Here is a 13,284-nt window from a genome sequence, read left to right as displayed (position 1 = left end):
ACTTTCTCACAAAGACAAAATAAATGCTCGTAAGTTTCTTCATATTTACCACAAAAAGAACATAAATTGCTATCAACCATTTTAAATTTAAATAAATGTAATTTAGTTTATATAATATTATAAAGCATTTTAAATTGAAATTCTCTAAGCTTACTATTCATTGTGCACTTTCTAAGTCTTAAAAATATTAATTGTATATCTTTTCCATGAATATTATAAGTCTGTTCTAAATGTCGTTCTGCATATGATTTTTCTACTCTCTTATTTAATAAAAAAGCGTATATAATTTTTGAGGTTATTTGATCTAATATATATACCTTTTCAAACATAATAATATCCATATCTAATTCCCTATCTATTTTTGAGTGAGTATTTTTATTTAAAAATTGTTTCCATGAAGACGGGATGCCAAGAAAAATACGTTGTATTTTACTAATTTCTAAACTATTTAAACCTTTTCTTTGAAATTCCTCATTATATTTTATATTACCTTCCTTATCAACAATATGATGCAACTTATACACATTTTTGTTAAATAATCCCTCGTCGAAAGGAACATGACCATCGATAAAAACAAATCTATTATTATAGATAATCTCATTCCTCCTAGAAACACTTTCCTTTAACAAAAATATTCTCGTAGCCATCCAAACATCCAACATGTCTCTATAAAATGCTGGTAATACTAATTCAGATATACCTACGGTTGCATTATTATGAAAAATCAAAATTCCTCCAGCATCTTTAGTTAAATAATTAAAATATTGTTTCCATCCCATGTTTGCATCCCCCGTTAAAAGTCTCTTTACCCACATAATCCTCTGCACTAAAATAAATAAGTGAAAGTCCGTTAATCTTAGTCCACCTCTACAATAATCCAAGAACATTTCATTTCGCTTTATCTTATCTTTTCCTTTCCACAAAAAGTCAAAAACCAGTTTATCCAAATCTTTAAATATCCAATTTGGTAAATTTTGGTAAATCAATTTTGACAAAATAAACGTTTTTATCAATTGAATTTTCCCCATTAAAGTTAAATCTCTTTGTTTCCACCAAGACAACAACTTTTTTTATTTTACTCAAAACTTCCTTATAATTTGTCCTTTCCTGAATTTCAACATCTAAAGAAAAATATATACCCAAAATCTTGACCATTTGTACTACTTTACCAAATGGAAGAGCAATATTTTCATTTTGAGAAGGGCCTAACAATAATATAAAAGTTTTTTCTTTATTAATTTTTAATCCAGAATTTCTAGCAAAATTTTCAAACAGCTTTCCCACCTTTTTAAATGAGTTTGAGTCCCGAATAAAGAGAGTCATATCATCTGCATAAAGAATTTGTTTTACATGTACGTTATTAAAAGTAAATCCTTGAATTTCAGGGTCTTTATATATTGAGCGAGCTAAAATTTCAATACAAAGTATAAACAAATATGAGGATAGGGGGTACCCCTGTCTTACACCTCTCTTAATATCAAAGTAACCAGTAGATGAGCCCCCATTAAAGACACAACTTTGAGCATTATTATATATAGTCTCCACCCATCTACAAAATGATGGTCCAAAACCAAATGTAAACAAAACCTTCTGCAAAAAAGTATGTGAAACTGAATCGGAAGTCTTTTCAAAATCAATTATCATCATATATCCAGGTATTTCATTGACTGATGTATAATGATTTATATCATCTATCATTCTAATTGCTTCACCTATGTTTCGATCCTTTAGATATCCCACCTGGTCGACAGAAATTAAATCATTTAAAACTTTTTTAATCCTTATAGAAAGCACTTTTGTCAAAATTTTGTAGTCTACATTCAATAAAGATATTGGTCTATAATTTGTTTTTATAAATAAGGGATCTTTTCCTTCTTTATGAATCAAACTAATGACCGCCTGCTTTTGTGATGAGGAAAGTTCCTTCTTTCCAAAAGCTGAATTTACAGAATCTACAACTAAATTTCCTATCAATGGCCAAAACAGTATATAAAATTCAACACTTAATCCATCATTCCCCGGGGATATATTAGATGCCATTTCTTTCATGGCTGCAATTCATTCTCCGTTTGTTATTTTACCTTCACATAATGCACACGAATCTGAATTTAATTTTGGCAAGTCCTGAAAAAAAATCATCCACAAAATCAATTTCCTCTTCCGATTAAGCATAAAACTTATACTATAAAATGTATATATTTCTTGCATAATATTTTTTAAATCAAAGCTTATATCTTCATCAATATAAAGTTTATTTATCAATGTTTTCTTTTTATTAGACTTCATTAATTGGGTAAAATACCCAGTGTCTCTTTTTCCGCATTCATAGTGTGATGCTCTTGAACGAATTTGAATACCTTCATTTATATAATTATAACAATCCTGTAAGTCTTTTTTGTTTCGTTCTAAGTCATCAACTTTTTCCTGGTCTATTCCATTCAGCAATTCATTTTCCAGCTTCAAAATATCTTCTTCCAAATTTTCAACTCTTAGTTTTCGCTGTTTCGCCTTTTCTTTTGAATATTTTCCACTAAAATTCCTAATTTTCATTTTCAAAAAATCCCATAAAACTCTTTTATCTTCTATCTCTATTCGAAATTCTTCTTTTAATTTAATAATTTCCTCTTTAACCCATTGCTTACTGGAACCTGGTGGTCCCTGTGTTAAGTCTATGGGAATTAGATAATGCAGTAGTCAACAGGTTAATACAATTGATATATTCATTATCTTGACATAAACTATTGTTTAATTTCCAATAGGATCCCTGCAACGTAAATGAATACATTAACTTATCGTAAAATTGCAATTGAATGGCTGAATGATCCGGAGCCATAGAAGGTATTATATTACATTTTAATACTACATGTTCTATTTGCTTAGAAACAAACCAATAATCTAATCTTCTTTGTATACATGAATTTACTTGCCTATACGTAAACTGTTTCTTCAATCCATTCCTTACCCTCCAAACATCCAACTCAAATCCCCCCAAAAAAATTGTTCAAATGAAATATGAAATCCAGACTGAGTATGGTGTTTACTACTTCCAAAATAATCTAAATCATTATTTAAAATAATATTAAAATCTCCCCCAATAATTATTGCATTATTATCTTTATTAATTTCTTTTAATATTTTTTCAAAATTGACCAAAAAGTCAATCCTTTCTGATTCCCTTCCTCTTACTGGCAAATAAACATTAGCCATTATCAATTTCATCCCCTGAATAATACATTCCATTATAACATATCTACCATTATTATCTGAAATAACATTTAACATCTGAATATCTAATTCATTATCTATTAAAATAAGCACTCCTTTACTATGGTTTGTCCCATGACTGAAATATGAACTCCCGTTCCATAGCAATTTTCAAGATGCTCCACTTCAATTGTACTTTATGTTTCTTGTAAAAAAAACAATATCAGCACCTTTATCTTTACACCACGTACAAATTTGTGCCCTCTTTGACTTTTCTCAAATTCCTTTGACATTTAAAGAAAGAAAATTACATTGAATAAAAATATCTTTATCCTCCATAACTATATATGAATATGAATATATTCATGTATTCTTTCCTCCCTATATAAGGTTCTAATACACAGGATGGCAGAAGCAGGCTCAATAATATATAAGTACTAACAAAATCAGCATACTGGTCGAGATCCCCAACTACGTAGGCAATGCAATTAACACTCACACACAGCTCACACAACACACATAATAACTTAACTAAACGAAATTGCAAGATGTATACATTCCTTTCTCGTAACTTACAGAGTAATTGTATATTACAAAGCTGGCCTACATTCTTAATTCCTGGCCAAGAGGCAGGTAATGTCTGCTCCTTGTCATTAGCATACTGTATAGTGACCTTACATAGATATTCAAATAAGTTAAATCTTGAACTGAAATGTAGTTTAGTGCAAAGCACAATATGCATCATGGCAAAAGAGGACAATGACCTGTCATTCGAACAAATTCTTTCTTGTATTAATATGATTAGGTGTTTAATACATATGTAAAAACTAAATATACATAATAAATGTTTATATAAATTGCGTTCAGAAAGAGCTCTCCTATTAATATTCTGACAAGATAAATATATATCCATCATAAAGCTATACAAACAAAAGTTATACAATATCCTACGAGAGACAGACATTATGCTGAAAAAAAGATTGTAGCAAAAGCATCCATCCTGCAACACATGCTTGCAAAACAAGTCCTTTAAGAACTCTTCTGAAACATCGAATATGGTCAATATACTTGATAAAAATTGTGTCAAGTAGTTGGAAATATAAGAACATGCATAGTGTGTATCTTTGAAATCTATCCATTTCATTTTGTCCCTTGCCTTTATACAAATATTCAAGTAGATTGAATCTTAAGCCAATCTGTGCTCTGGTGCTAAAAACTGTATGCATCATGAAAGAAGACGAAAATTGCTTTATATTTGAACAAATGAATTCTTGCATTAATGAAATTAGATGTATAACTCCTATGCATAAAGACAAGACACATAACAACTCGTTATTTGTACTATGTAATAAAACTCTCTTAAATACACAAAATAAATGTTTACTCATCATTAAGCAAAATATTATCTTACAAGAGATAAACATGTTGACAAAAAATTGTATAAAAACCATCCAACTTACAACACATGTATGCAAAATAAAAAGTCCTGTAAGAGCTTCTATGAAACATTTTTCCTCCATATGGTCAAAATACATGAATATTGGTTCAATAACTTTAATCTGTAATAAATCATGAAAATAAAATATATATAGGCATATCACTTGATAACTTGATGATATATGCTTCAAAATGAAAAAAATCTTGTTGTTTCGTACACATTGCTGCAACAAAATCACATATAATTCAAAAATAAACAAAGCGAAGCAAAAGAACATGGTGAAGATATATATATATATATTATTTCATAAAAAGAGAGTTGATGGCGCTTTTATAAGATCCAGATTAAACTTGTTTAATTCAGAAAGAAAATAAATCAAATTTTAAAATTAACTACAAAACTATATGATAAAAATGGACAAATTGAACAGTCAAATAAAGATACCCTAAAAAAAGCTAAGGAGTATTATTACAAAATACATATACTTCCAATAGCCCCTCACTAGCTTATTTTATAAAAACATTTCCTGAAGACTGTCAGAATGTTGAATGTTTATTAAATTCTAAATAAAGTGTGAAGGTTTGTTAACATTGAACGAATGTTTAAATACGCGTAAAAATATGCAAAATATTAAAACACTTGGTACTGATGAGTTTCCTTGTGAACTTTATAAATTCTTTTAAAAAATGTGGCCGTCTTTTTACTATAAACTTGTAATTATTAATTACATAGTGGTAAATATCCCTTGATCAAAGAAGAGCCATAACAAATTTTGTTCCAAAGAAAAATCAAGATCCATTGTTTTTGAAAAATTGGAAACCCATGTCTGTTTAAAAAAACTGATTTAAATTGATAGCTGAATGCATAGCACATGGTCTAAGAAGTGTATTACCTTAATTAAAAGTTGTGACCAGACTCGATTTTTTTAAAGGACGTTCTTAAAATATTCTTTTGGCTTTAGATATTTTGGGATGCGCAAAGATTCAATCAGTTTAATTTTGGCCATTACAAGAAGTGGGTTATTGATGTAGACAAATGTTCATGCACCTTTACAGCTCATTTTATGTATGTTATTACCGAAGAAACAAAAGAATTCAGCCAGCCACTCAATAGTGTCTGACAGTGAAGACTAGAGAGTAAACGGGTTTCCTTGCATAATTTTATAATAGGACACTGCTAACGTTTACATTTCGCAAATAGGACATACGTGACAAATTCATAATTCCTGCAACGCTCTACGGAATTCGACGTTGGCTGCAAATGGGAAATAGTACCTTTAACCCAACTGCATTTAATTTTTTGTAATGAAATAATGAGTAATTGGATTAAAAGTAATACACAAATTCAAGGAATTGTGATTGATGAAACACATATAACAATAAATATGTACGCTGAAGATGCAACATTTTATGTGAAAGACATTCACTCTTTGTCTAGAATTATATATATATACAGTGTACTTGAAATATTGAAAAGATATTCAGGGTTAAATATAAATCGTAATAAATCAGAATTATTAGCTCTTGGTTATTACAAAGCACACCCCCCCCCCCACATTCTAAAGGTCCATTTTATTTCTTAGACGTGCGTTTTTCAATGAACTCGACTGATTTATATGAATCAAATTTTGGGAATGTGGTCGATGAAAGACCTAACACCATTGGGAAAAATTATAATTGTAAAATCATTGTCATTTTCCAAATTATTGTTCTTTTATTAGTATTACTGAAACCCCCTGAATTATTTATTCATGAAGTTTAATCTGTGATATACTTTTTTTTCGGAATCGTAAACCAGACAAGATATCAGATCGGAAAACAGTTATAGCAGATTATATTGAAGGTGGTTTGAAAATGAAACATTTACCATCACTTATTATAGGACTTAGGATCGCATGGTTGATGAGATTGTTCAATAAAGAAAATAAAGGCAACTCGAAATGTTTTTTTGATTTGTATATGATAAAATTAGGTAATGGTTTATTTGGACTTGAAATTTAACAAGTACAGAGCAATAGACCAGTTCACGGTTAGCACATTACTGCAATGACCCCGAATATCCACAGATCTTAAAAACATGAAGAGGTCCCACTTTTTACATTTTGAAATAATCACTCCTACAGCGATGGAGGTGCTATATAAATAGCCTTTGTTTCCCCTTTTCAAAGAATACTTCCACCTGTGTATCATGGATGGCACTGAATGTGCATGAATGAATAATGTTACATAACTTTCATGAACACGTATCCAGTATTTCGTCTCCGTGTATTTAAAAATTTGTTCTGCAATGACCTTTATCTGCTCATGCTCAGACTGCAACCGTGAACTGGCTTATTGATGGAAATGAATAACTCCTTTATAAAAGAAATGTTAGTAGCCTGGAGCGACGTAACTTTTTTTGAGAACCCAAGTGAATATTTGATTCATAATCAAATTATTTAGAATAATACATGTATCAAAATAACTGGGAAGGTTGTTTTTAAGTCTGATTGGATAAATAATGGCGTAATCAAAATGAATCATTCATTACAAAAAGGATAATTTTTTTTTTTAGTTACGATAAAAATAATAATAATAGAAGATGATAACAATACTATTTCCAAATATGTCCATTTATTTATTCTATTTTCTTTATCATTCCACTATGTAAAAACGATTTATATCCGTGTTTCCGTATGAATATGTCATTGTACATTTAATACTATTTATTATCTATTTGTGTATATTATTTTTTATTGTATACTGTTCATGTGCTTATTTAATGCCAACAACTGAATTTCCAAATGGGCCAATAAAATTAATCTGAATCTGAATCTGAATGATAAATTCGTGCAAAAATACCACATTTGCTGTAATTCTGTGGAGCTGTACTCTGTTATATCCGCAATTCCTTTATAATGGAAAGATATTAATAAAAATACGCCCATTTCAAATATGAACCAGCATATGAATAAGTGAAATTTATCAAAAACCAACGCACAGACTCGCACTAATTCTTGAATAAAAGAAATGCGTAAAAACGGGATTTAACAAAATCGCAAAGACTTTCAAGAAATCAACTAAAGGGCAATTTCAAAACCCTATTATATATCCCAATAAATTCATGTTCGCTTTACCCAATTCGTCATTTTAAAGTGTAAATATTTCAAAAGGTAATGGACAATGCTAATAAAATTCCTTTAGATTTTGCAAACGTAATATTTACTTTCAAATAAATTACATTTTCTCAATTTATGTCCGAAATGGTAAAACTTTTGTTAAAGTTGAGTTAGAATTTGAGTTTGAATATGACTTTGAATATGAATTTGAATTTGAGTTTGAGTTTGAATTTGAGATTGAATATGAATTTGAATTTAAATTTGCATTCAAATTGAATTTCAGTTAGAATTTCGAATATGAATTTAAATTCGCGTTTAAATCTAGATTATTTCACTTATAAGATATTGACGAATGGGTAGAATTTTTTGAAATAAAACTATAACAAAAATAAGTCATTCATACTGATTTTTACATTCTGAATCAATATCTCATACAATTTGGATAATCATTATTTTGCATATTTAAATTGTAACGGACTAAAATTTTAACAAAAAATGTGCAAGCCTAATACATGAAATATCATCAGCCATATTCAAACAATCAATCCAAATTTCAATTGACAAAACAACCTGATTCCTTACCTTGCAGAGATGGAGCACATTGTAAAAGAAGACAAAAAAGAAAGGATAACACGAACCCTTTCAGATCGGCCATCCTTAAAACAGCACCCCGGAATGGGTATGAGCCTATAAACCTGACTGTTTAATAACGACTATGCGGCAAAATCCAAGTTGCTTGCAGTTTTTGTTTTCGGTATAGTATAGTTTACTGCTGATCGTCATGAAGGTGGCACCTGTCTGCTTCTGAAGAAAATGGCTGAATGAAGAAAGGAGGAACTAATTATGACACTAAATTGCCTCTCACATTAAGATTTAAAAAAAAAAGCTATGACGCAAATACTTGAAAAGCGTTTTATATTATTTTATGATTATACACATAGATTGCAAACGATTTGTTGACATTCAGAAGCCGATAACACTCATTCGGTTCCAACTCATCACCCCGAGGATGGAAACAGAAGCTGATTTTCTCACATAAGTATTCGCATTACGTGTGGTTAAGTTGCAATTCATCATATATATTTTCGAAAGGGAAATGTTGAGAATGAAGCGACGCGAATAGGAGATAAAAGAGGGGTTAATCATTAACATATGAAGTTAATGCTTTCTTTGTTTCAGGAGGCGCGGTAGCTCAGTTGGTGGACTGCAGTGGTCTCGTAATGCGGCGACCCGGGTTCGAAGCCAAGACGATGCGTGCTCTTTGGTAAGGCATTACCCCTCAGGTCTCTCGGAGAGGACTTAAAGCAGTCGGTCCTCTGGTTGCTTACTAACAAACATTTATGCTTTCTTAGGGTTTGTGTTTGTTTTTTTGTACACATGAAATAATTGGAAATTCATGCTGTTTCTCTTCCCTTTTTTTTCGATTATTAACATATTCCCTCTGTTTGACACACACTCTTTCTTTCTCACTCCCCGTTTGCTCTCTCGCAACCCCCTCTCTCTCTCTCTCTTTCACACGTGTCACAAGAGAAAAAAAGCCATTCAATATTTTTATTATTATTAGTATGAAACAAAATGTATTTTCATCATTACATCCTCATGTTTTTGTATTAATGTGTGCATTATACGTGCAGAGATTTTTTTTTTGTCTGCATGCATATACACCATTGTCTTATCGTGTACATATTTCAAGGTGTAGTCACCTTTCATAAAACAAAAGTTGCACGGTCATCCGGATACTTTTGCTCAAAGCACAATATGTGCTGACTATTCTGTTTGGCTCAAAACCTTTATACAAACAATAAAATGAAATAATGATGCAGTGATGCTTAAAGGTTAAAATGCTGACGCGGAAATATATCACAAGACAAGTTTTTGTACAGTTTTGCAAGCTTGGGCACTCCCTCCATGATTCTCATAAAAATATCAAATTTCGATTTTTTTTAAAATTTTTTTTTAGTACAAGAATATTCAAATAGGAATTCATGCTCTATTGGCCGCTAGGGTAGATATGTTGATAAAAGACCATTGATATTAGGGACTTTTAGATTTGCAAAACGACAACGTGGATTGCTACGATCGACGTCCTTTTAATGCACTGCCTTGAATGGACGTCACACGTATCAGTCCACGCAAATCTAAAAGTCCCTATTTACTCGCAGTGAACTTGTGTTCTTAAGGAAGGTAGGATTGGGTACCTGATTAAAGATGCAAACAAAATTGTGGTTTGGATTAAAATGGCTGGAATGCTCCCTATGGAGTGGAGAGTGTGTAGAATAAATTTAGAAATGTAAGTGTCATCCAGGTGACCAGTGTAATACCATGGTCCTACTAGACATGCTTTGAATAGTTAAAAAGATTCTGAAAAAGAAAAGTTGTAAAAAGGAAAACTAAGAATTGCAACAGACTCATGCCTTTTGAATGTTTGTATATATGCAAATTCTAGTTTATTGTGTTCTTTCCATCTTCCAACAAGGCGATGTGGTCTAGTGGATAAGTTACTCGACTGCAGATCACAAGGTAAGGGGTTAAAATCCTAGCCCACCACTAACGTCCTTTGACAAGGCGTTAATCTACATTTAGGGAAGGGGGGGGGTCATATCAAATGACCCCCCATGTTTTGTCAAAAAAGAAGTGGACCACCCATTTTGCCTCCCCCCATTTATTTTTTGCACCTGGAAATGTGAAAAATCGGTCTTAGTTGCACACTACATCGTTCAAGATCGCAATGTAATTCTATGCATACAGGATTTCACAGATGGAGTGGTCGTTGATGGGGAGGAGGTCATTATGCTGATGTTTATGATAAGTAATGCATAATGTATCTGATCATTTGCTAAAATTCTGTATTTTTGCTATCAAAGGATGAAGAAATGATTTCGAGGAGTTTTAAGTTATTAGCGTTCACAATCAGACAATAGGCAATTTTCGCAAACTCATTGCGGAATTAGAATCTGCCGTTCGTGTGCAAAATCGAGAAGATACTATAGTAACAGTTGGATGACCGCTGAGGCCCTGAAATCTAGAACGGGTTTTGGCCAAATCTACGGGCGTTCTCAATGACGCCCCAAGTGAATCAAGTGCCTCGATACAAACTATTTCATTCACCTGATAATAATAATAGTATTTAAATAGACAGAATCCAATCTGTATACATTATTTGTTGCCACACTTAATACACGCAGTTTGCATTCTGACTATTGCGAATCCTAGACAGGTGAATGAAATAATTTGTATTGAGGAACTTTACAAAGACGTATGTATTAAATTTGTTTACATTACGGAAATGGCCTGTTCCCTTCCACGCAATACAGTACAGACGGGACTACACGACTAGCGCAACTTGTCTCGACCTAGCCACAAAACGTTTTTTTTAAAATCAAATCTCAATAATTGATCATCAAGTATTAAAATAATTCATGTTATATCAATATTCATGTTGTTATTGTTCAGAAACAATAATCGGAACAAAAAACAAAACTCACCGAAGAGTCATTCGTGTCAGGGGCGGATCTAGGGGGTTAGGAGGTTTAAATCCCCCTTGGGCTGGCCAAGGTGCTTTCTACCCCCCCCCCCCCCCGAAATATTGGTTGGCACTTTTTTCAAATTGAAAACAAATGTTAGTTCTCCCTACCCCCCACTAAGCGAAATATTGGTCGGCGCGATTTTTCAAATGTCAACCCCCCCCCCCCGCCCACACCATAGAAAAGAAGCTAGATCCGCCCGTTAAAATTCGTCATCCTTCGTTATTAGACGACGAAATTCTCATAACCATCTTTGGTACAAGCTCGCTGATTGGCTGTTTATTCACTTGGGGCGTCATTGAGAACGCCCGTAGATTTGGCCAAAACCCGTTCCGGATTTCAGTACCTCAGCGATCAACCTGCTGTTACTATAGTAGCTTCTCGATTTTGCACACGAACCGCAAATTCTCTGTCCGCAATGAGCTTGCGAAATACCCCTAATGTTTGTCGAACTGGCAACAACTAATGTATGCAGTTTGGATTCTGTCTATTGAAATACTATTATCCTTAACAAGTGAAAGATATATTTTGTATCGAGGCACTTCACAAAGACGTATGCATTAAATTTGGTTACACTACGAAAATTGCCTAATGGCATTGCAAATGCAATACCTCCGTAGAGATACGTACGCATTCACCGAAAAGCGAAACCACGTATTGTATCGAGGGCGGTCTGTGTGCGACGGCCGTAAACCTGAGTGCTCTGCGTCCGCGAAAGTCTGTATGTTGCTGAACGAAAACTCGCTAATATGTCGATACGGTCAGAGAATGATAGAAACTATGAAATGAAAATGTCTAGAAATGTTATCATGCGTCCATTTGCGCCTTTCCGTTGGGCGTTTAGTTGAATCAACTCTCATCATAATGAAATAGCGGTAATTGTCATGATGCCGTCCTTTTTTCACAAATACATTAATATCGCCTCTCACATCACGATATAAAAAAGCGATGACGCAAATACTTGAAAAGCGTTTTATATTACTTTATGATTATGCCCATAGATTGCGAACGTTTTGTTGACATTCAGAAGCCGATATCATTCATTCCGTTCCGTTTTATCAGCCCGAGGATGGAAACAGAAGCTGAATTTCTCACATAACTATTAGCATTTCGGGTGGTTATCATGTTGCAACTAATATGTTGAGAATGAGAGGCGAGGCGAATAAGAGATAAAACGATGATTTCTTTTATTACCAATGTCTGTGTTTGCTTTATGTATACGTGCACATAGAGGGCATGCTGGAGCTGTTCGTTTTATTTTCGGTCATTGACATTGTCAAGTAGCGAGTTGTGTGTTGTATTGGGCATTACTTGCACGCATGCGCATCGTTGACTTGGCATTAAACATGGAGTTGGACGTCAATATGATGGTCTAAATGTCTCTTGCTTACTGCGTCCTTTCACCAACCCACAAACCTAAAACAATTTTGGCGACGAGGAACGGAATATGTATGGAACACATATTGCTCCGATTGTCTCATTTTCGCTCGCGTGAACATTGCCAGCACAAACCACTGACCTCTACCTCCTGAACGGATCATCGCACATTCCCATTCACTATACGTTACGTACTAAAAGGCTGTATTGTCTGACCGTTCATGAATATTCATGTTTTTGCTATACTCGGCAAAATGTTTGCTTTTACTAAATGGAAAAATTACGGTGGGGGGTTGGATGAAATGGACAAAATGAAATAGGCAGAAGTGATCTATGATAATTCATGCGTTTTATGTTTCGTGTGCTCGACCTATAATCTTCAAATCGCTTGGTAAACTGAGTCCAAAGTTAGACTTGTTTCACATGTGTATTATAGGCAATGGCGAGCTTGCAACCTATTTTGAAAAAATACGGTGGGTGAACTTTCAAAAGTCAATGAGACATGAGGGCTCAAATGAAAGAGCTAGTGATAACGTACGTCGGGGTGGATGTGCTTTTCGTTTAAACAAAAAATGAATTTTTAACGATTAAAAAAAAAAAAACGTCCATAGGCTAACATGTATAGGCTGCTGACGCTGACCATG

General features: G+C 33.0%; 1 protein-coding gene across 1 annotated transcript in view; it reads right to left on the bottom strand.

Moving 5' to 3' along the window:
- The window catches only part of LOC115929295 (low-density lipoprotein receptor-related protein 6-like), a 36,216-nt gene extending 27,616 nt beyond the window's left edge, over positions 1-8,600 (bottom strand). The window contains exon 1 of the mRNA XM_030998010.1: positions 8,322-8,600. Coding sequence (XP_030853870.1) covers positions 8,322-8,394 — 73 coding nt within the window. The 5' untranslated portion in view covers positions 8,395-8,600. The remainder of the gene's footprint in view (positions 1-8,321) is intronic.
- Between the last annotated feature and the right edge of the window lie 4,684 nt (positions 8,601-13,284).

Source organism: Strongylocentrotus purpuratus, unplaced genomic scaffold, assembly GCF_000002235.5.
Source record: "Strongylocentrotus purpuratus isolate Spur 01 unplaced genomic scaffold, Spur_5.0 spur5_scaffold_4, whole genome shotgun sequence".
NCBI lineage: Eukaryota > Metazoa > Echinodermata > Echinoidea > Camarodonta > Strongylocentrotidae > Strongylocentrotus > Strongylocentrotus purpuratus.
Note: the sequence above shows the minus strand (reverse complement) of the source record. Positions and strands in the feature narration are given on the sequence as shown.